Genomic DNA, 23,277 nt, shown 5'->3' on the forward strand with positions numbered 1-23,277 from the left:
AATGAGGAACGTGACTGCTCTGGTTCCAAGGCTCCCTCATGTTTCCCCAGAGCACTGTGGCCCTCCTCTGGGAACTGTTCATTAGGTGTCAGTCAACTCTGCCAAGACAGCTGACCCAAAGGTCTCCTCTGGGCTTCCGGTTCCAAATAGATGCAGGATTTAAATGCACGAGGCCTGTCCAGAAAAAGTCCAGCCACAGTAACCACAACAAGAACAGTTTGTGTGACATCGATGTAACCTGGCAGCCAAGGAGAGTGGGCTGGAATGCACACATGTGCACAATGACGACTTCACTGGACTAGTCAGCGGGGACGGTAGACACTGTTGATGAGCACGTGTACTGTGTGGCCATCACATGCAAAATGACTGAGCGAGTAAAGCATTGAATCTGCATCAAATTTTGCATGAAGCTTGAACATTCCTCTGTGCAAACTTTTCAGGTGATTCAGAAGGCCGTGGCTGTGGGCAACTGTGACTGGCAGCTTCATCATGACAATGCGCCTGCTCATGCATCATGTTTCATACAAAATTTTTGGTGAAACATCAAATCACCCATGTGGCTCAATGTACCTACAGCCCAGATATGGTGCCCTGCCACTTCTGGCTTTCCCCAAAACGAAAATCACCTTTGAAAGGGAAAAGATTCAGATCATTAATAAGATTCAGGAAAATACGACAGGGCAGCTGATGGCAACTGGGAGAACTGTGTGAGGTCCCAAGGTGCCTACTTCGAAGGGGACTGAGGCATCACTGTCCTCTGTACAGTGTTTCTTGCATCTTGTATCTTCTTCAGTAAATGTCTCTGTTTTTCACATTACACGGCTGGGTACCTTCTGCAGAGACCTCGTATTTCTCTCGGCTGCTCCTCATGCCGATTATCCTTAACCTCCCTCGGGTCATCACGCTGTCTTGTCACAGACCCACCTTCCAGCATTTGCTCGGACATGTACTACCTAATTATCCTGAGTTACAAACACAAAGCAATCCATTTTGTTACTGGAGAAATGAAACTGATACAGTTTATGGCCCTGGTCCTGCCACCTCACCTGACAGTAACAGTCCAGGGCCAGGCGGGGTGGTGGGGGGCATGGCTGGGGGATGTCTTGGTTGCCAGGCATAGATTCTGCCTCTCGCCACTGATGTGAGTAGCAGGAAGAGGAAACTCCCTTTTTTGGATGTTAACATATATGCTTTCTGCCAGCTGCCTTCATGTAAGTTCATTATTATTATTTTTAAGAATCTGCTCAACCTTTCAAAGTCAGTATTATCACCTCCTTTTTCCACTCGAGGGAACGGAAGGTCAGGGACGTTCAACAGTCAGCCCCGGGTGATAAGGTAAGACAAGGGCTGAGGGGTAACCTTGGTTCTGCCAAGCTTCCAAACCCTGCTACAGTTGACGTCTCCCACAGATGGGCAGCCGGGGCCGACTCCTGCATCAGGCCACGGACACAGCACCGAGAGCCCACACCACTTTTAGCAGCTCACAAGTATTTTTTAATTTCTCAAATTCAGAAAAAAAAAGAACATATTAGCAATGAATAGCCAATAACGAGTCCAGCTTGTAACTTTATAGGAATGCAATCATGAAACATAATTTTAGTATTTTTTGTATCCTCACCCCGAGGGTATGTTTATTGACTTTAGAGAGAGAGGAAGGAAGGCAGAGAGAAACACTGATCGGTTGCCTCCCGTACACACCCCAAGTGGGGTTCGAACCCACAATCAAGGTATGTGTCCTGACTGGGAGTTGAACCCACGATGTTTTGGTGCATTGGACAGCACTCCAGCTAACTCACCCATCAGGCAACGGCGAGTATATTTTCAATAGAGGAAAGAACCTGGCAAAGCAAAAGTGCCTGGGATCCGTGGAAGCCCCTGGGTCCCAGCACACAGCCTCTGCTTCCAACACTAACCCCCTCTCTCGGGGCACAGGCCGGTCACTGCAAGGCTGTGCCCAGGAAATGTCAAATCTGTGTCTGTTCCAAAAGCTGCCACTCCGTCCCATTCCCGGCCCTTCCGCACCCCCACACATGAATTGAAATGCAGATTTGAGATTCATAAACATCTCTTTGCCCCTCGTTCTGGTGGACCAAGGGCTTGGGGGAGAGGTACGTTTGCTGCGAAGACAGGCCATCCGAAATATCCCACACTGAAAGGGTCCCACTGAGGTCAACAAGCCAAACACACGGGAAATTTAAATGCGAGCAGAGACGAACAGAGATGTCCACGGTCATTTCATTACGACTCGAAATATCCACCCGGGGAAGCCAGGCTCAATGTCGTTCTACACCTGAGACATGCGCTGTCTAAAGGAAAAACAGCTCTGAGGTTTTAAGGGGGAAAAGGAGGCCATCCTGCTCATGGTTTTGTACTCCCACTCCCGGGGCTGCAACCTTCTTCCCAGAAAGATCGCATCGGGCGGACAGTCCCACTTACCGGACAGACGACTCTTGAGCTTCATCTTCCCGCCGCCCTGTTTGGGGCTCTCCAGGTTTCCCTTGGCGTCCTCGGAGCCGCCCGGGTCGTGGGGCTCATCTGCCCCGGGGATCTGAAACGCAGACAGCGCAGAGCTGATGGGGAGGCCGGCGCAGTCCCTCCCGGGAAGTCCTCTCCAGGCGGAAGGAGCCGCACGCCGGGTACCACGTGAGAGACGAGGAGCAAAGCACAGCCCTGCCGATTCCCTGGAACCCGTACCCAGGAACCGCGTGGGCAAGTCCTTCCCCCGCACACACTGCACCACACCGCACAGTGCAGAACCCGGGAGGTTTCCAAGTTGTTTGTTTTGTTTCAATCCTCACCCCAGGGCATGTTTATTGATTTTAGAGGGAGAGGAAGGGAGAGACAGAGGGAGAAAAACATCAGTGTGAGAGAGAAACATCAGCTGGTTGCCTCCTGTACATGTCCCGAGCAGGGGTCAGCCCCTCAACCCCACATGTGCCCTGACTGGGAATCGAACCCGCATCCTCCTGATGTTCAAGACGATGCTCCCACCAACCCAGCCGCTCAACCAGGGCAGGTTCCCAAGTTTACAGAGCTCGAGGGGGTCTTTTCATTTCTTGAGAAAACTTGTTGGACAAGATCACCCATGTGGTCAGCGGCCACAAAGCCATAACTGGAGCCCAGGACTTTGGACGTGTGGGTTAGTGCTTTTTCCGATAGAGCAAGTTGCAACAAATAGTAGACCAGACATTTAAACTCAATTCCAAGGTTCTTAAAATATAGTACAACTTTTTGATTTTGTGGCAGACAAACCACCACAGCCCTCGGGTCAACCAGGGGGTCCGTGTGCTCCGCTCCCGAGTCCTGAGTAAACGCCTCCCAGAGCCCAGCCCTGCCCAGGCCACGGGGAGGTGTCCATACGAGGTCCCCTACCCATCTGTAGGCTGCGCGTCCACACTGCCAGATGGCTACAGGTGATGCAGAAGGATGGCGCCCAGGTCCACTGGGTCCTCCTTCTGAGAGAAGCCAATCATGCTTAAAAAATAAATCCACCAAAACTACGTGTCTGAGAGAGGAGGCTTACACACTGAGAGTGTTCATAAGGAATTTAGGGGGAGGGCGTACATTTACTCATACAAAAGTTATGAGATACATCCAAACAGTGAGCCTTCCCCTGGGAAATTTCATTTTTTCTTTGAGGTTCACGGAGAAATAAAGCCATATGAATTAAAAGAGATAAGATTCACGTGGAGGACCAGAGAGTTTAAAATGACAGACGATACCCTTTAACGTTGAGCAGTCATCGGACACTTATATAACTAGAAGGTTAAAAAAAAACCTCTGAATATTAATGGATAATAAAAAGTATACATGGTACCTACAATTTAGTATGAAAATGTATAAAGTAAGCAGTAAGAGTAACATCCCAGGTAAATCCCTTTTAAGAGGTAATTGTTTATAAATTGTATGTAATACCTAAGATTTGGAAGATTTGCCCTTTGCCCTCAAGTTCTTGCCCTCAAGTTCAAGCATGTTTCTGGATAAGAAACAGGAAAAACAGTCTGAGAAATGAGGAGATGTTGGCAAATTGAGGAAGGGGCTTGGGGAAAACAAATTAATCCTGACATATGAAACTAAGATAAATCTGGTGAATTCCTATCACAATGTCAGGGGCTGGCAGGTCTCCAGGTTTAGATGATGAAGTAAAGGCAGGAATGGAATCCTGAAGGTGATTTCAGAGGTTCTCTGGAGAGCTGTCTTCCCAGCCCCAAACTGTGACACTGCTTCACACACGCTGCAGAGGAACCCTCGTGGGCACACGCCAGAGACCGGGGCACGGAGAGACATGCAGAGAACCATGATCCAGAGAGAAGTCTCTCCTTCGCTTGGTTTAAAAACGTCATGGGGAGAACCTGTCTCCAGGCTGCAAACAGCAGCTCTGGGAGACTGAGTTACGTTCTGGGGGCTGCTGGTTACACCCCCAGCCGTGGCTGTCAGCCTTCAGAGAAAGGTGGGCCTCAGGTTTACGAGTCACTGCCTCCTGTGGTGCCTGTTTAGGGGGCAGCGTCTCATGTGGTGGTCAAGGCCCAAACCATCAGAAAGCCTGAGAGAAGCTCCTGTCAAGGGGGGGAACCATCCCAGCCTACTGATTCTGGACATAGAAGTTTCCTCCGTCCAGTCTCCATGCTATTTTTTTTCCAGCATAGCCCCAGGTTTTCATACTTCAGAAATTTTGGAGATGACATGAGCACTCACAGGAATAACCAAGAAGAAAAGCGGCCAGCCCACGGTTTCTCCACTCATTCCAGCCAAAAGGCTGTGACTTCCAATTTAGTCCCTGACTTCCAGCTTTGTGTACTGCTAGGGTATTTCCCGCCCCTCCATCCTAAGGTGCTTTGAAAGATTTTATTTATTTATTTTCAGGGAGAGGAGAAGGGAGGGAGAAAGAGAGAGAGGGAGAGAAACATCAATGTGTAGTTGCCCCTTGCGTGCCCCCTACCTGGGACCTGGCCTGCAACCTAGGCATGTGTCCTGACTGGGAATCGAACCAGCAACCCTCTGGTTCACAGGCTAGCGCTCAATCCACTGAGCCACACCAGCTAGAGCTGCTTTTAAATGAATAACTTTGGATGATCAATACTGAACCCCGCGGCCCATGAGCTGCAGGCAGCACAGGATGGCTATGAATGCGGCCCAACACTAGATCATAAACTTAAAGCTTTTCTTGGCTCATTAGTTTTCGCTAGTGATTGTGTACTTAATGTGTGGCCCAAGACAACTCTTCTTCATCCAGGGTGGTCCAGAGACGTCAAAGGGTTGGACACCCCATCCCATTCCCCTCAGTTTTTCCCCCACAGCAAACACATGTCCCAAGGTAAACAATATCTCCATCTGACAGATGAGGAAACAGAAGTGAGGCCCGTAAGTTTATAACCGAGACATATCCAGGATCTCGCGCTGACCGTGTGTGAAGAGCGTCAGCACAAAATGAGTGGTGTTGAGTTTTACAAGGGCACAGACGCCCTGTCAACCTGAAGTCCCTGGGAGGCAGACACAAGTGCCGGGAACTCTTCCTGATGTCCAGGGTCTGAGGGAGGCGGCTTAGAAGAAAGAATCGCAGCCTTCAAGAACAGTCTTTTTTGTGGTCCTCAGATACAACGAAGAATGAAATGAGATTTGGTTTCTATGATCTACGTAGTACGCAGAAAGATGTCTGACACCAAAGACACCTCTGGTAAGGATGGTGCCTGCCACATCACTCCTGAAAGCCTGTGGCGAACACCTGTTGAGAGTGGGCCCAGAGAGCTCTCACAGCGCTGCAGAAGGCACGCTGCACGGGTGCCTCCCGGCATATGGCCCCGAATCTAAATGGAACCACCTCCTCCTGCAGCAGAGAACCCGTCTGCCCTGACTTCGGGTGGCTCCTGACTCCGTGAGCAGGAAGCAGGTTGCTTAGACACGTTAGTTCCAGATTAGTTCAGGAAGTAGCAACCCTGGAAGTGCAATTTTGATTACAATGAGCCTCTCTTGAGTTTTACGACCACTGTTTGAAAATGTTCCCATTCGAAAAAAGTCCCTTTGTTGTAATTTTTTTTCAGATTCGCAGAACAAATCAAACTGTTCTGGAGATGATGTCATTTTAGTTGCCCTAAAATGGAATGTGCAAAAAGTTCTTCTGGAAGGCCTTTGGTTCAGAGAAGCAGTTGATACAATCTATTATTCATCAGCAATTTCTAACTCATGTGTCATACAACAATGCCATTAGATTAATGGAATCTGATATGGCTTGCCAATTTCCCGGTGAGGGCCTCTCCATGTGCATACTTGTCCACACCTGTAAGCTAGGAGATGCTCTCCCAGTGAAGACGAAATCCCCGCTCCTGGTTTTAGAGCGAGGCGGAGGGCAGAGTGGCGAAGAACCCAGCTGCCTGGGTGCAGTTCTTAGCTGCATCATTTATTAGCAATGTAGGCACGCTCGCCGGCCTTCTTGAGCTTCCATGTCCTCCCGTCTGAAAAATGAGGCTCGATTTAAGAATTCAGTGATACAGGCTTCTGATTACAGATGGACAGATTTCCCTCTTGAAACCTTACTAAAATGAGAGGGAAGAGATTTTTAAAACCGAAGACAGAATCCCACAAGGACAAAGAGAAGAGAAGATGACAGCAGGGAAGTTCTAAAAGCCAGGACGTAAACTGATGTGTGGCCAGGTGTCCAAGCCGAGGAAGTTGAATCCTAACCTGGCATCGCAGAAGGATTCAACTGAATCCTTCCCAGAGCAACTTGGCTTGCCCACACGACTCAGCTGCCGACACAGGATCTCGGCTGAAGCAGTGGTAAAAGAAATGGCTGAAGGAGTTGAAGTTGATTGGTGCAGGTACCTGGAGGAGATCTGATTTTGAGGGAGATCCCCGGGGTCAGGGATGACCCAGACATGATCGGTGTGCATCAGAGCCACGTACAGAGTTAACGAAAGCCCCGGCTTATGGACCTGGGACAGGACCCGGGGCTCTGTAATTCACCAGCGCCCTGGTCCAAACAGGAGCAGCCTCCAGAGCAGATGTGGGCTGAGCTAGAACCGCCCCCCCCTCGTCCTCCCTGCCCTCCCCTGAGCTCACTCCAGACACGGAGAGTGACAGAACGGGGCTCTGGCTGCACCCAGGCAGGCCCCAGCCTGCAAATGAGAAGAGGTTGTTACCCTCAGGTTGCTCTCGATTCAGAATGCAGGTATTTAAGCAGCAACTCCGGCCCACCCTCTGTACGGACTACAGACACACAAAGTGTACACAATGCAAGTCACATGCACCATGGGTTGTGACACGTATGTGCCTGTAATATATTAGTAGCTCAATGACGTCAGAAGTAGTTCTTTAATTACATAACACAGGCACAAAAATACATACTTCTTGTGAGTTAAACTTACCTCGTAATTTATCTTGTAGACTTACTATGAGGATTAAATAAGAATGCACATGAGAATACCAGGAGAGTTCCTAATGTGTATGATGCGGGTACAGGGAAGGTTTAGTTAGTAAATCAAAAACAACCCCCCCTACACCAAAAACCCGAATCTCTCTCCCTCCCAGGTGCCAGGGTGCCTTTGGATTTGGTGATTGTGTGGACTAGGATTGTAGCTCTGGACTGCAGCACCTACTCCGACTCCACATCTACAGGAGGGACCAGATTTAATTCATGGGTGAAGCAAAAGAAATGGGGATCCTAGAGAATATGCCATCTTCTCGGAGTGAAGATGAGGAAGAAAGTTCCATGATGTTACCGCAAACCTGGCAGTTAAGAAGACAGTTTTATTTGGGACACTGGATTTTTAGCAATCAAGTCTGCATGGGACCCCGAGGGGGATCTGAGCACACACTCTGACCTGACCATCGGAACAGAAGCGGTTCGAGAGAGACCACGCAGGGGACCTGGTGATTTGCTGCGGGAACAGGGAGGTTTCCTTAGGAGGATGAGACCTCCGACGACAGACTGCACATAGAAAAGGGGAGGGGGTTTGTGACGTCCGGGGCAGAGTGATGTGTAAGGAGGGAGAGAGATGTGACTACGTGTTCTCCAAGTGAGCATTATAAAGTGGGGAGGCGCATGGCTCTCCCTAGGTCAGGGGGCGTGCCGGGAACCTGGAGAAACCCCGCTGAGGAAGAGAGGCAAACCCACAGGGAACAGCACGCAAGGACTTCCTGCGGGGGTCCCAGGCACGCAAACTTGAGAGGTGTGATTGGCGAGCTGCACAGGAAGAGCCCGAGCAAGAGGATTTGGGACAGCTCTATTCGGAGGGATCAGATTTAAAGCAGAGGAGCAAGGGAGACCAGGAAGAATGAAAAGAAAAAAAAATTCCTGGGTAAATTTTAAAGGGATATAGTTATTTTTGTTGCCCCGATGGAAGCGGCCCGAGAAATGGGAGCCAGGTGGGACAATGACAGGCCCGCAGTGCACGTTGGTCTGATGGGGGACTGTTTCCTGGGTGGACTTAGCCAAGTCAGAGGTGCTGGTGGTCAAGAGACATTTGCACAGTGGATGCTTTAGTAAACAGAGGACTCATTGACTCCATCTCTTTCACAACGATGGGCCCCATGTGACAGAGTCTAGAATAGTTTTTTGGAAAAAAATATCTGAGTCAGAAAGCAGAGGAACAGCGGAAGTAAAAAAAAAAAAAAAGGCACCCAGATGCAGCAAGCAGGGCTATGAAAGAAGAACGTGGTCCATTTAAGTAGCAGGTTAAACAGAAACTCCAAGTGAGTCTTCCCCAAAGGAGACAGATAAGAAACACCAGAGGCATGTCCAACTACTGCCCCAACTACAGGGGTTGAGCAGACAGCAGTGCTACTCAACCCCTGGAACATTCAAAACCTGAGGAAGGACTTGCCCAGGGGCGGGGGGCAGAGGCACTAGCCTTGCTAGCGCACCAGGGGCATAAGCTTCAGCATCACCAACAGCAGGTCTGGTTCACGGATGTGCAGAGGGTGTGTTTCAAGCTGAATAAACGGGGGCGAGAGATGCAGCTGTCTCCAGTCTAAGCACTTCTATGTCGAGAGGCAGTGGAAATGGAAAGTGTGGCCCATCTGAGAATGAGGGAGCTCTGTCAGAGATACAATTAACACCCAGCGTGGCACACCAGGGTGCCCTATGCTTTTATCTCAAAGTGTGAAAGCAAATCAAGAAGCTCTTGGCCCTGTCTGGGCAGCTCCGTTGGTTAGAGTGCTGTCCCAATACACCAAGGTAATGGGTTTGATCCCCAGTCAAGACACGTACAAGAAGCAACCAATGAATGCATAAACAAGTGGAACTCAAATCGATGTTTCTCCTTCTCTCACTAAAAGTCAATTGAAAAAAGTTTTCTAAAAGAAGCTCTTGACTATAAACAAAAGGCACTGTAAGTAGGACCAGATGGATTCTCCCACCCAGACTGGGAAGATTCCTGCGAGTTGAGTTTAAGTTCACAGTCACGCACGCCAAACAACTGCTACAGACTGACTGGCATCTTCAAGAGAAGCCAAGAATATTTTCATCATCAACCCTCCTTCACTTGACAGTACTGCGTCTCTGCTATGGCCTTTCGGGACACATTTCTCCATGGGGCTCTCCCATGTCTGTGTCTTGCGGACAGAGGCACAGGCCGTTTCTTTCTGTGGATTATCCATGCCTTCAAGGATATTTGTAGAGTGAACAGCCTTGACAGGTAGAGACCGTGTCTCAAGAGAAAGCAGCAGATTTGTACACTGTCCGGTAGAAAAAAGATAATGCCTCTCTCTGGAGCAAAGAGCAATCAGGTTTGTTTCCAGCTCGCCATAAAGGATTCAGGTCATCTATACTCAGGATTCCTTAGCTGGGATACAAACCCACTGCATGCACATCCACCCGAGCCCTGCTGCATCCTTTCCAAAGGACTTGTGTGGGTGGGGGTGGGGGGATGGGGGTGGGGCAGGGGCAAGGGGAAATCATGCAAACATGAAGCTCTAAATGGGGATTAAGTCTTAAAAATTTTTATTATTTTTTTAAAAGATTTTATTTATTTATTTTTAGGGAAATGGAGGGAGAAAGGGTGGGAAACATCAATGTGTGGTTGCCTCTCACATGCCCCCAACTGGGGGCCTGGCCCGCAACCCAGGCATGTGCCCTGACTGGGAATTGAACCCGCAGCCCTTTGGTTCCCAGGCTGGTGCTCAATCCACTGAACCACACCAGCCAGGAGGGATGGAATCTTAAACTGGGACTGGAGAAGGCCAAAAACTGCTGTGCCAGAGTAACAAAGTCACTTGTCTCTGACCCAGGAATCCCATGTCTTCTGCCAGCGTCCATTAATCTGCAGTGTAAAATTCCAGACTTTTTACAATTCCTAACATGGTTTCTGGCAAAATTAAATAAAGTCCTGGGAACAAAACTTTGCCTGGGACCACTGTCCAGGGGCTGGGGATGGGCTCGTTTGCCTGCTGACGTGGGCAATGTTTTGATACCAATGTGGGTCTGTTTACTCTTCCTTCGCTTCCGTTTCACTAACAAGAGACCTGCTGTTGAAAAAATGCAACCTTCTTGGGGCTGAAAGGGCCGTATTTGTTTCAGCGGAAGGCAGCCCAGGCTAGACACAGATGCTGAAAAGCACCACCTCCCCCGGCACCCGACATCAGGAATCCCCTTGGTCAGGAAGCCGGTCTGAGAAAGGCAAGCACCATAGGATTTCACTTACATGTGGAATCTAAAGAACAAAATAAATGAAAAAAAAATAAAACAAAGCAGAACAACCCCAAATTGAAACAGACTCATAGGTAGAGAGGGAGAAGGCGGGGAGCTGCCAGAGGGAGGAGCTGGGGGGCTGGGTGAGAGAGGGGAAGGGGCCAAGGAGCACAGGTCGGCAGTCACAGGACAGGCACAGGGGAGGAAGGAAAGCATGGGAAATACAGTCAGTGACACTGTGATGACTGTGCCTGGGGCCAGGTGGGGAACTGGACATACTGAGGGCAACACTGAAGTAGGCGATTGTCCAGCCACCAAACTGTCCACCCAAACCCAATACAGCATAAAATTAAAAAAAAAAAAGAATTTCCTTAGTTAGGATGGAGCAAAATGAGAAACAGGAGAGACGGAAGGAGGCCGTGCAGTGCTCTGGTGTTTAACTCAAAAGATCAAGAAAATTTAAGTTCGGATGTTAATTACTTCAGGTTTTAATGTCTTCGGATCATCACGTGGCAAGGGGATTTGGATGGTTGGCATTTTAATGATCTGAATATCATTATGTTGACACTTTCGTCTCATCGCAAAACCTCTGAAAAGCCGCACTGGACAAGGTGGCTAGAAATAATTCTGGATGAGAAACAGCATGGAAATTGAGTTTTAGCTCCTGGCACATTTTAGCCTTCCCGGGGCGGGGAGCAAATATCATCGTTTACCATGAGACAGGCCTCTCTGGGCCAAGCCGGGAGCCTGGCACTCGGAAAGGCGCTGTGACTGCCGTCCGAAGCATTTCTGAGATCTCTGTGAATGCACCGTGACCAACGGAGGGTTGCACTCCTGAGCAGCATCTGTCTTTCTCAGCTAACTCTGGAAGCCCCACAAACAGCCCCGGCAGAGTGTGGCTTTTATATCCCGCTGTTTCCGTTGCGCAAGCACATCTGATCCCAAGGAAAACAGCAGGAGGACTGGCTGCACCCAGTTCCTGCCATGTTTTTATGGCTCCCAGTACGTGACAAAAAAAAAAAAAAATCTGCAGATGTGACAGAAGATATCCAGGCTCCAAATCCCTGGGAAGCTGTGCTGGCTCTTTCCCCTGGTCAGTTTCTGCAGGGGGGTGGAGCCTGGAGACTTCCCTTTCACGCTTCCGTCTCACTGAGATGGTTTTTAGGCTGGCGAGGGACATTTGCTTTCCAAATCTCTGGGGCAGATGTTTGAGCGATCGAAGGAGCCGCAGAGGCCAGGGCTGGGAATAAATAACCATTCAGAAAAAGGGAATGAGAACAACCATAAATCAGCCCCAAAGTAGCAAGAAGCCTGAGAGCTGACGGCGGAAATTCAAACACAAATCTACTGCAACACTAGACTCATTGCTTTCCAACAAAGAGGGTAACTCAGGACTGAAGAGGAAAACAGTGAAACTGAGGAGTGGCGCTCGCCAAGTGCCAGCGTGCTCTGGGAGAGCCCGAGCTGGGAGGCAGCTGGGCGAAGCAGCAGCTGATGTGGACAGAGGCTCCGGGCTGCGGCTCAGCCGATGAAATAACATTGTCCTTGTTCTAACTGGGCCCATTTCCGGTTTCCTCCCATTTATCATCCCCAAGCAATCTGAGCCCACTTTGTTGGTGATCTGGATGATTTTTGTGCATGCAAATCACATAGCTCTCCTGGTCCCTTAGAAGGCTGAGGCAAATACATCCTCCTTTAAGGAGACAGGCATGTGATCACTCCTGGGTGCATGGTTGCCCCGACTGGGGTAGATTTGTATCTGTCACCTTCCCAAGGAGAGGTCAGTGTCCTCAAGTCGCTCTCGGCTCAGTTCTTCAAAAACCTAACAGCAGATGCAGATGGCAAGAGGGAGAGCCTGTCCTTCCTTGGTGCTGATTTCAAACTGAAGCCAAGACAGACACCTGTACAAAGCAGGAATCGCTCACTCTTGCTACATTCCCATGACCCACTGGGTGAGAACAGTGCAGGGCCTGGATCTGTTTCTCCTGGGTCTGTGGGCTGGTCACTAAGCGCAGACCTCTGGGCCACTCACTGGTCAGCAGGAGCCGGCTGCCTGCTCTCGCCGGACATATTTCTGGGAGCAGGACTGTGATATGCTGCACTCTCCAGGCCAGAGGGACGAGACTGGGGTGTGTGTGTGTGTGTGTTTGTTTGTGTGGGGAAATCTCAAGATTCACAGAAAGTTGCGGGGTGGGTAGGTTTGGGCTATCAAAAAGGCATGCAACAGAGACCGAAGAAGTAAACAGAAGGGATGAATGGCAGGAAAGAAAATACGGGCTGCATCGCCAGAGGTGGTCCGACACAGCAGCTGAGTCGAATCCAATTGAGCAGCAACAGTAAACACAAGCCAGAGCCTTCCAGGGCCCTTCCCCCCACGAGAACGGTTTAGAGGGAGTTTTCTGTGACTGCACGGCTGACTGTAACAGAAAGGGATTGTTTTAACGGGGCATTCCACGCAGGCAGGTTTTGGATGCCGAGGGACTGGTCCTGTTGAAGATGCTGTGATGAAATTTTGGTCTGGCACATCCCAGGCAGGACCTCAGGGCCTTCTGCCGCCTTTCCCAGACCCCCCCTCCGAGAGCGGTGCTGAGTGCGCGCCGACTTGCTGACAGATATCCCTAAGGGCCTGCGCTCCTTGCAGAACCGGACTGGACAGCTGAGCCGGGCTCTGCGGAGACCACCTGGCAAGCAGCACGCGGAAGCTGTCCCGGCTCACACGTGATCCTCTACAGCAGGGTGGGCAAAGTGCTGCCTGGGGCCCCACAGGGCCCCACACCTGTTTTTGTCAAGTTTTATTAGAACAGTCATGGCCGTTAGCTCCCTTGTGGCCTGGGGCTGCTTTTGCACCAGGAAGCCACCTAGGGCTGTCGCCATGGACACTGTTGGGCCGGCAGAGCCTGACATGTTTACGACCTGAACTTCACCATTGCCAACCTCTCGCTTCTAGGAATAGCTCATACCCGAGCCTACCCGACCCTGTGCAAAGTCACTGTGAACAAACTTGAGAACTTTTAGGAAACACAGGACGCTGAAGGGAAGGCACCGACAGGTACAGACACCTTAAGGAAGCTGCTACCGGAGGCAAGGCTTAGTGGCCCACTGAGGTATGTATCTTCTCTAAAAACAACTCCGCCGTCCGGGCTGTGGGAATGAACCTGACCTCATCACTCAGTGTAAAAACCATCAGTGAGTCACAGCACTTGTAAACTAAGTCATAATTCCTCAGTCCGGAACTAAAAGCATGGGCTGAGCCTTTGCGTTTAATAGGCTGTGTGTTGATCCTTAAATAGGCTTTAACGTTTTCTGTTGGTGGATCACCGTGCATGTTGTTTCTCTGCTCTAGAATGTCACCCCTTTTTGAGGGTGTTTTTGTGGAAATCCTATGGGACAAATACTACCCATCCACTGAACACTCCCTGATCCCTGGAAGAAATGGGACATCCCTCTTTCAGGCCATATACAGCACATGGCTGCTAGGGATTTGTTATACAGAAGAGGGGAATATGAAAATACAGAAAAACCTATCATTCGTTATCCAATATAATAAATACTGTAAGAGAGGAAGATTGTGTTATATCTTTGTATCCCCCCAGAGCACCCAGCTCAGATGGATGGCAAAGTCCAGCTGGCTCAGTCCAGGGCTGATTCACACTAGGTCTCGGATGTGGGCACCTGAATGCCATGTTATCAACTTCTGAAGTTGCATCTGGTATCAGTGGGAAAAGTGTTAGGACGAATTAGAAATGTTTGCTCTGGGAGGTAAAGAGGTGATGTGTCCGTGTGCACGTGAGTGTGTGTGTGTGTGTGTGTGTGTGTGAGAGAGAGAGAGAGAGAGAGAGAGAGAGAGAACTATGTGTAGGACATGTATTTGCCACCACTAGCTTGTGAGATAATTCCACAAATATTTATTAACATATTTGTTTCTAGGGGAAATAAATTGGACACAGCTTTACTAGCACATTTTGGAAACATCTGTCTTACCTACCGATGTAACTCAGGAGGTATCCTTCTGATTTTTAAGAGCTACAATGTGACAAATAGACAAATGAGACCAGCAGTCAGAAAAAGCAGAGCCCACGGAGGCGGGAGTCATTAGCAAAGTCTCCGAGGAACGAGGGCCCTCAGAATCTCGTGGGTCAGGATGGAAGGAAGGTTCTTCCCGGTGAAGAAACCAGAGCAAGGACCAGGGGAAGAGGCGTGGCTCGCCGTGTCTGCAAATGTCGTTTGCTACGTCAGTAACTTATGTAATACAAGCTGGGCAAGCAAAAACCAAACAAGCAGCAAACAAAACCCTGGGCGAACAAAACATGTGGGTGGGGAGAATTCTGTTCATTGTAAACAGCTCTATTTCTACAAGAAACCTCTGCCCTGGATTCCAAAAGACGGCCTCTGCTCTTCCATCCTGCTCTGTTTTTATGTCTTGGCCGAGTCTTACCCGTGGTGGCGAAGATGTGGGGAAAGGAGAAAGACACCCCAGAACTCCGAATCCCCCACCACTCACGGAGTCTTCCTCTGTTGCGCACTGCCTGTCCGTCTGAGTGACCTAGGCGCTGCCAAAGGGCGACTTCATCATTCGCCTTCAACAACCAGCCCTGCTTCTCTTAAGAGAGGGTAAGAATCTGACTGTGTGTATCAGCCCCATGTCTACGCAAAGTCTCAAAAGACATGGAGATCTCAGGGATTCCTGTCACCTGCCAGACTGAGCGAAGCTCGTGAACAAGCACCACGCATCGTGCTGTCTGCTTTCCCCGTGTGACGGCCACCCCTCGGTCTACAGCAGAAGAAATTTCTCTTTTACTTTCATTTCTGAACTGCCACTTCCCCTCAAGTCAATATATGCTACTTAACATTTCAATGGGAGAACCGGGGATTTGACACCCCCAAACCACATAACACTAAGTTCCTGGGGGTGATATTTATCAGAGGAACAACTGTAGTAAGGGCAGAGCTGAGGGGCACCTTGGCACGCTGAACGGGCAGGAAACAACCTACCTGGAGAGAGAAGTTCCCTTCATGACTTCTACAGTATTATTTTCATAAAGAAAACAGATTTGAGGGCAAAGACACTTTATTACACGCTCTAGTAGCCCATACTTGATTCTCACTGGAACTTGAAGGAATTTTTCAAATCGAAACGACGATCATAAAGTTGACTGCTCACGGAGGGGACCTCTTTACCTGCATTTCCCATTGCTCTGAGCTGGGTTGCAACCTTAGGGGCTGGTGCAGCCAGCGGGCACGCCCAACACAGATTCATAAACTATAATCTGATACTCCCAGATTAATGCATACACACCCTGGGAAGCACAAAAGCACCTAAAATGAGCTAGGAGTCTACCTAAGTGCTAATACTGTCCTCCCACACTCCAGGGGACCAGCTGGCTCCCCTCCCCCCACCCACTGTGCTCACCCCACTCGGGAGACCCCGGCGGTACGGGGCTGAAGAGTATCTGCTTGTCTACGCAGAACACGAGTTGCCTGCTTCCCTGGGAACCGCAAACTGCTCGGTGGAAATGCAACCCAGAGCCAGGTAGCAGGTTGGAACAGGCCCCGGAAAATGCGCCCCGGGAGGAAGCCTGATTCAAACTTCAGCAGTTTTCTGGGCAGTTCACCCAGGCCAAATAATTATTCTTATCTAATGTGCCACCCCTCCCCGCCACACACTCATTTTAAGTAATCACTTCATCTCCTTTAAGTATGAAATCAAACCAAAGCAAACAAAAACCACCCCCACATGGAAATCTTGTTTTCTTAGGCCAGCAGTAATCACGGCCTGGTTTTTCTTATCTCGCTCTGGCAATTCTGCCCCGAGTGTCAAACCAGGTCTTCTCTGTGGCTGTGCCAGCGGAAGTGGGGCTTAAGGAATGTCCGAGTGACCTAGGACCTACTTGGGGAGGTCCAGGGCTGTGTGGGGAAAGAGAGGGCAGCTCCCAGTTGGGGGCAGTGGAGAGAAAAAGGTACAACTCAGGGAATTGGGGGGTCCGTGTGTGTGGCTGCCTGCCTCAGGCTGGTGCCCACCCGGGATGCTTTTGAAAAGACACTCCTTGGCATAGCTCAGTGGATTGAGCGCGGGCTGCGAACCAAAATGTCACAGGTTCGATTCCCAGTCAGGGTACATGCCTGGGTTGTAGGCCATGACCCCCAGCAACCCTACATTGATGTTTCTCTCTCTCGCGCTCTCTCCTTCTCTCTTCCCTCTCTCAAAATAAATAAAATAGAATCTTTAAAAAAAAAAAAAAAGAAAGAAAAGACACTCCTGGGCACCCTCCCCAGCCAAACACACTCAGACCTGCCAGCTGGGTCCCTCCAGTGGGACCCCTGGAGATGCGAGGACCCGCTGAACCACGCGAATGCTTTTCTTGGTGTGTTCACCTTTCCTTTCCTTTCTCTTTTTTGCTTTTCCCTTGCAGCTGGCGTGAGTGAGCCGTAAGGTGACTCGTCCAGGGAACAAGCCTGCTACCCGTGGAACTCAGCGGGCTTCTTCCCCACCCTGGATTTCTAGCTCATAAAACGCAAAGTGTGGGCCAGCTAATCCCCAAGGTTCCCTGGAGCTCTGGTACTTCAGGTCGATTAGCCAGAACCTGCATCTCCGAGGCTGGCGGTCCCGGGGTCCTCGCCCCGGTGGCTTCTCGCCTGGTCTTCTCACTCGCATTTCACTTCACTGCCGTCCTGGGGGTGATCAGTTGTTGTTGTTACTATTGATTTCTTAAAAATCAAGGCCTACCTTCCCTGTGTAGTTGCTTTCGGCTTTCAAATCTTCACCCAACAAAAGATATCAGATCTATTCATTTTTTTATGAATAGCGCTGCTGCCACAAATGTCCTGTTTTAAAGGAAGAGACACTGTGTCCTCCCAGGTCCTATCCTTGGAAAAACTGTCTTGACATCACTGATCTGTGAGTCTCAGGGGGCAGCTCCCGGAAGGGAGAGGCAGACCGACTTCCTGGTTTTCAGGCACACATAATACGCACCCACTGGGTGCCCTGCCCGTTACAGAGTCCTGGTGTGCAGGGGGAGACAGCCAAGTCAGTGGGAGGTAACCGAGTCTTAGAGGAGGAGTCTCTGGGTGCATGAGGAGGGAAAGAAGTTCCAACAACCCTCTGCCTGTCTGCCCGCCTGTCCACCCACCCACCCGACAATCCCTGCTGAGCACCTGGGATACCTGAGCAAGCAAACCTGACGTGGGTGCTATGCCCACGGATCCTCTGCTAATAGGGAAAGAGGACGTTCACCAAACTGCCACATGAATGAATACAAGTTATAATCTGTGCTAAGAGTCATGGATGGAAATGCAGGGCGTAATGCATGCTGGGGCCCAGGGGTAAGGGATGTGTGTATCTGGGAAGACTTCCTAGAAGAGGTGAACCTAGACGAGGAGGAAGGGTACGCCCAGGGAGAAGGGAAGACTGTTCCTGACCCCGGAGAATGAGGACATCCCTAAGCAGTAGCTGCCGCTGCCCAGTGCTTAAAGGGACCCTCAGAGCCCACTGCTGCCCATGAGCAGCCTGTCTGAATACCCTCCCCTCGAGGCCTGCTGGAAAGAGCATTCACTCCACTTGCAGAAAGTGTGGGGGGCCCTGTACCAGTGTCTGCAGTAACGGCTTCCCGCTGGGAAGATCTGACTGTCGGTCAGACGCTGGATCTTCCTGCTCTAACACTAATCACAAGCTCACCCTCCCGATGCTCCCCCCCTCCTTGCATTAAGCGCTAGGATCAAGTCACCTGAAAACCTAGCTCAGGTCCCTGCTTCCCATCCAGGGCAGCTGGACTCAACCAGAAACGATACTTTCGGATGCTGCAACACAAGTTTTCAGCATCCAGACATTTTCGGAAACATGTAGAGCGAACCCTTGATGACTTTTTCGATCCACATGAAAACACCAGAGTGCCTCTCCTGCTTTCTGTATCTGGAGAGGCGCCCACCCCAGAGGATGCTGCTCCCAGACCACTGCTGTCCAGGCCCCCACACCCCTGCACCACTCCCCCAGCGAACACAGACTCAACCACCGACGTCAGACTTACAGAGTCGTGAGACCCAGCTCAGCGCTTCTTTCCTTTGCAGAGATGAGGCCCTTTATTCCTGCTTAAACCCTAACCGCCCCGAAGTTCTCCAAGATTTCCCCAACCTAGGGATTCCAAAAATGTCAGGACTGCTTCCCTGATGTCACGGGAAGCGGAGACAGGCCCGCTGATGGATGTGCTGAGCAAACTCTTCCCAGCGGAGCTGTGACAATTGCAGATTTGGCGACCGACACCAGTACTTCCATTTTTTTTTTTTTTTTGGTTAAAAATATAAAAAAGGAGACAGGCTCTTAATGACTTAAGAGGTTCTCACCCATTTCACACCCAGTTGCATTGAAACTCCCCTTCCTCTCTTCATTTGAAAAACAGCCACTCTCTCAAAAGGCCAGAAGGTGGGTATTTTTTTTTCCCTGAAAAATCTCATTAAAAAAAGAACTGTAATTATTTACACTTGAGAAAGGATACACGCTTTTTTGAACAGCCTATAAGAACACATGTGCCCTTCATTTTACTGGAAGGCCCTAAAACTCTCAAACATGAGCTAACGCCCACACCACCTGGAAGGTAATGAAAACAATTTTGGGCACCGTCCCCCGAGTTTCTGGTTCAGCAGGTCTGGGGTGGGTCCCGAGGATGTGCTGCTGCTGCTGTTGTTTTTTGACATTATCTTCTTTTAAAAATTCAAATACCATTCTGATCGCCGAGGGTCCATACCATTCAAATAATAAACCAAAAAAGAAACACATGTGAAAGATTGGTCCTCAAACACCGCAGCCAACGACGCCCCGCGTGCTGGGATGGGGCTGATGGAGAGCCACGCCCACCTCTCAGGGGCCGGTGAACCGCTGGGCGGAGCTTCACCCGCTGGGGGCTGTTCGACACTACACTACGGGTGTGAGCACGATCGGCTATATTTTTCCAAGCACTGAAGAACTGCAGGGATCTCAGCGGGGGTTTGAGGAATCAGGTCAGCCTTGGCGTAGCGCCAGAATGCGGCCAGCCGGGGGCCTGAGTGCGTCACGGCCACGTTGACCAGTGCCCGTCCTGTTCTACAAGGCTGCGGACGGATCCGGCCACGATTCTAGGGCGGTAGGTCTGTGGCCTCCAACAGCCAGCTGAACGTCACTGGCCCACCCTCACCCCCTGTAAGGCGAAGATTTGTATTTTTAACGAGTTCCTAGGGAACGCTGACGCTGGAGATCCGGGGACCCCACTTTGAGACCCACGGCTCTGCAGCGAGCTCTATGATCAAGACGTATACTGAGTACGTGCTCATCAGAAGGTGCTTCACTGGATACTGGGGGCCAAAAGAGGTGCCCTAATTTCAAAAGTTTAAGGCCCTGGCTGGCGTAGCTCAGTGGATTGAGTGCGGGCTGCAAACCAAAGTGTCGCAGGTTCGATTCCCAGTCAGGGTACATGCCTGGGTTGCAGGCCATGACCCCCAGCAACTTCACATTGATGTTTCTCTCTCTCTCCCTTTCTCCCTCCCTTCCCTCTCTAAAAATAAATAAATAAAATCTTTAAAAAAGTTTTTCAAAAGTTTGCAAGCCTTAAGTAGTTTCTTTCCTCAGAGAAATTAAGTGGCAAGAAATAAATAGAAAACAGCTAAATGCCAGGGGAGCCGTGATGAGCAGATCTGGGAAAGAGATGATCACAGGTGCTTCAAGAGGGGAGCATCAAGGGTAACTTCTAACTTGATCTAGTCTTTGAGAGCAAGGTCGTGTTGAGGTATCCAGAGAGAAGAGCACACGTGTAACATCTCAAACCCTAACTGTCTTAAAGTGAAACCACCTCCATTCCTTTCAATGTCACCTTCATGGCTGACCTTGGGATCCTGGCACGCAGCAACAGAACAATGGCTCGCCCCCCCCGCCCCACATGGGCTCACACGCTCAGTGGCACCACCCCAGCAGGGCTCCATGTGTGCAAACCCTGCAGCTGAACTGAGCCCACCCCCCTCAATTGGCCACAAGGACCAGAAGGGAATCGCTGTCCTTTATTCTCCAATCAGCCACAAGGTCAGAGCTCCAAGTGCTGCTGTGCCCCACAGTGAGGCCACCTAACTGGTGGAAGAGGCAGGGGCCGATGAAGAGGGACCCAGGCAGGGCAAGTGTGGGGGGCAAGGGGAGGGAAGCAGAAGGCTCAGAGGCTGGGGATCCCAGCTTGTACCTCAAGGGTGTAAGGACCAGCTGAGTTTCTAGTCCTCCAGGGAAGGACCAGAGGTGGTCAAGGAATGACAGGAGATCACAGGAGGATCCCTCCCCTTCCTCCCACCTCCCTATTATTTTCCAGGCATTGTACTGTCCTAGCAATAGAGAGGTGTTTAGGCACCATGGTCTTTGCCCTTGAAATGTTTCTATCTAACGAGGAAGACAGAACAGTAAACAGATCATTCATCAAGACAAGATGGTAAATGCTACGACAGAAATCACCGCACAGCGCTACGCAAGCGCAGAGCACAGACCAGAGAACTTGGGTGTCAGGGAAGGCTTGCTGATGGGAGGAGTGACCCTGGGCGGGTTGACAGTGATGTTGCCAGGCAGAGAATTCGTACATGCCTATATTCTTTCTAGGCAGAAAGAATAGCAGGTGCAGAGGCACAGAGTAGCCTGGGAAACGCGGGGCTCACAGTGCCACGAGGAAGAGGTGTGTGTGTGTGTGTATACATGTGTGTGCATTCATGTGGGTGCGCATGCATGGGTAGGGCTCCTGGGAGCACACACGGGAGAAAAGGCAGCAGAGGCAGGCTGGAACGGACGGCAGTCCAAGGTAAGGAGCTGGGATTTTAACCTCGGTGTGATGGAGAGCCGCTGAATGATTGGAAACCATTCACGATGGCCAGACTCTCATTTACAAACTGTCCCTGCGGGGCAGAAGACAGAGTGGAGCAGACAGGCCTGAGGAAGAACGGCCAGTCAGGGGCCCAGGACCACAGCAGGTGTGGGGGAGAGCTGGCCTTTGGACATCCCTCACACTGACGGGCAGACTTCAATACTGGGTGTGTGTGTGGGGGGGGGCCCAGTGGGGAGAGAGCCCTGTCACCGAAGCCAGACCTCCCCCCCCAACAAGATGGATGACCCTCGTGCAGATGACGGGCATCTCACCATCCCACCCCCGTTCCCTTTTCTCCTCACTCTATTCCTCAAACTCGATGTTCACCATATGGTTTTATCCTCAGCACGACTGGAGCTTTTTGGAAGGAAAATCTCACTGCTGTTTATTGTAGCCATGAAAAATAAATCACGAGGGTGCTCCTGGCAGGTCGTCGGCATGTGCATCACATTCACGCAGCCTGAGTGCTGGGAGCACGCCGCCGCTCGCAGGAGCGGAGCCGGTCAGCGTTGCATTGGAGTGGGCTCCGCAGCAGGTTGAATCGTTGAATCAGTCTCATCTGTGAGACAGGAAGCTTGGCAACCCAGCTCACGAAACCGCTCCAGGTGCTTTCGTTTAAGGAGGTGCATCCGTGTTTAAAAACGACAAAACAAAGAGTCTGGGACTGTAAACACAGAACTAAGCATATATATAAATATATATGTCTATTTTTTTTCCCAGTAGTTCAGCACCTTTATAAGGTACAGAGGGCAGGTCCTGGATAGACTGTGATGCCCGGAAGATGCCTTGTGCCAGCGGCCCTCCCCTGGCCCTGCAGGGCTCTGTCTCGGGCCTGGATGTCCTGGTTGCAACCAGACCTCAAGGGAATGGCCAACAAAGGATGGGTGTTCAGGTGCGTGTGGTGAGCCCAGGAAGAAGCCTGGGAGTCCCCTCCTCTGAGTGCTGTGTGAAGGGGGAGGAGAAGTGGGGTGAGGGGGTCCCCAAGGCACGGAGAAGGGGGAACTGTCCGGGCAGGGTCAGTTCTGCTTCTTCCACCCGCGATCATGGGTTTGAGGTGTGTGTGTGCAGCAGATGGGGTGACGAGGTGGAGAAACCCAGAAACACAGCCCGGGAACATGTGTGCTCGTGCAGAATTCGTGCTGGAGACGTTTGTGTCTCCTTAACGGCCACGTAAAGTTCCCCAACGCTTTATGTATTGGACAGAATGCATTGCAATTCCTTTGGAAAAACTACAATACAAGCATATAAAACCCTATGTGACTAACTGGTAATTATTTTTAAAGGTAATGTCATTGGTGATGATGGGAACTGGGCACTGCTAGAAGTTTAAATCAGTAAAACCTCTCTGGAGAAAACCTTTGACCAAGCAATCCCAAGGGCTCCAAATGGCAGAAAGTCAGCCCTCTTCCCGTGGCTGGTTGGGTGGGGAGCAAAAGCTAACAAGAGTTTACACTAGACTTCCTGTCGAGATGAAGGCGTGGGTAAACATGCCTCGCCTCCTCACACAACTATACAAAAAGTATGAGACTACAAGACAAATATCACCCAGAATTTTCAGACAATCAAGCTGCGTGGAAGTTCGACAACCAAGGATTTCAAGAAGCCACACTCATCCAGACAGGTAGGAGAGGTGTGGAGACACACAGAGAGGTGCAGAGAGGTGTGGAGACTTGGAGGGTTGCACGGAGAGGCATGGACACATGAATGGGTGGCCCCACATCCCATGTGTGGTGGATAAAAATCAGGAGGGATACATTGGGAGCGAGTGACCCTAGCCCCAGACCCGACCACCCAGCCCAG

General features: G+C 50.5%; 1 protein-coding gene across 1 annotated transcript in view; it reads right to left on the bottom strand.

Annotated features, from left to right (window-relative positions):
* Nucleotides 1-23,277, bottom strand: part of PDZD2 (PDZ domain containing 2) — a 213,241-nt gene that overhangs the window by 44,168 nt on the left and 145,796 nt on the right. Inside the window, 1 exon segment of the mRNA XM_028531856.2 lies at nucleotides 2,437-2,548. Within this exon segment, the coding sequence (XP_028387657.1) occupies nucleotides 2,437-2,548 (112 nt within the window).

The sequence above is a fragment of the Phyllostomus discolor genome, chromosome 3, assembly GCF_004126475.2.
Source record: "Phyllostomus discolor isolate MPI-MPIP mPhyDis1 chromosome 3, mPhyDis1.pri.v3, whole genome shotgun sequence".
Lineage (NCBI taxonomy): Eukaryota > Metazoa > Chordata > Mammalia > Chiroptera > Phyllostomidae > Phyllostomus > Phyllostomus discolor.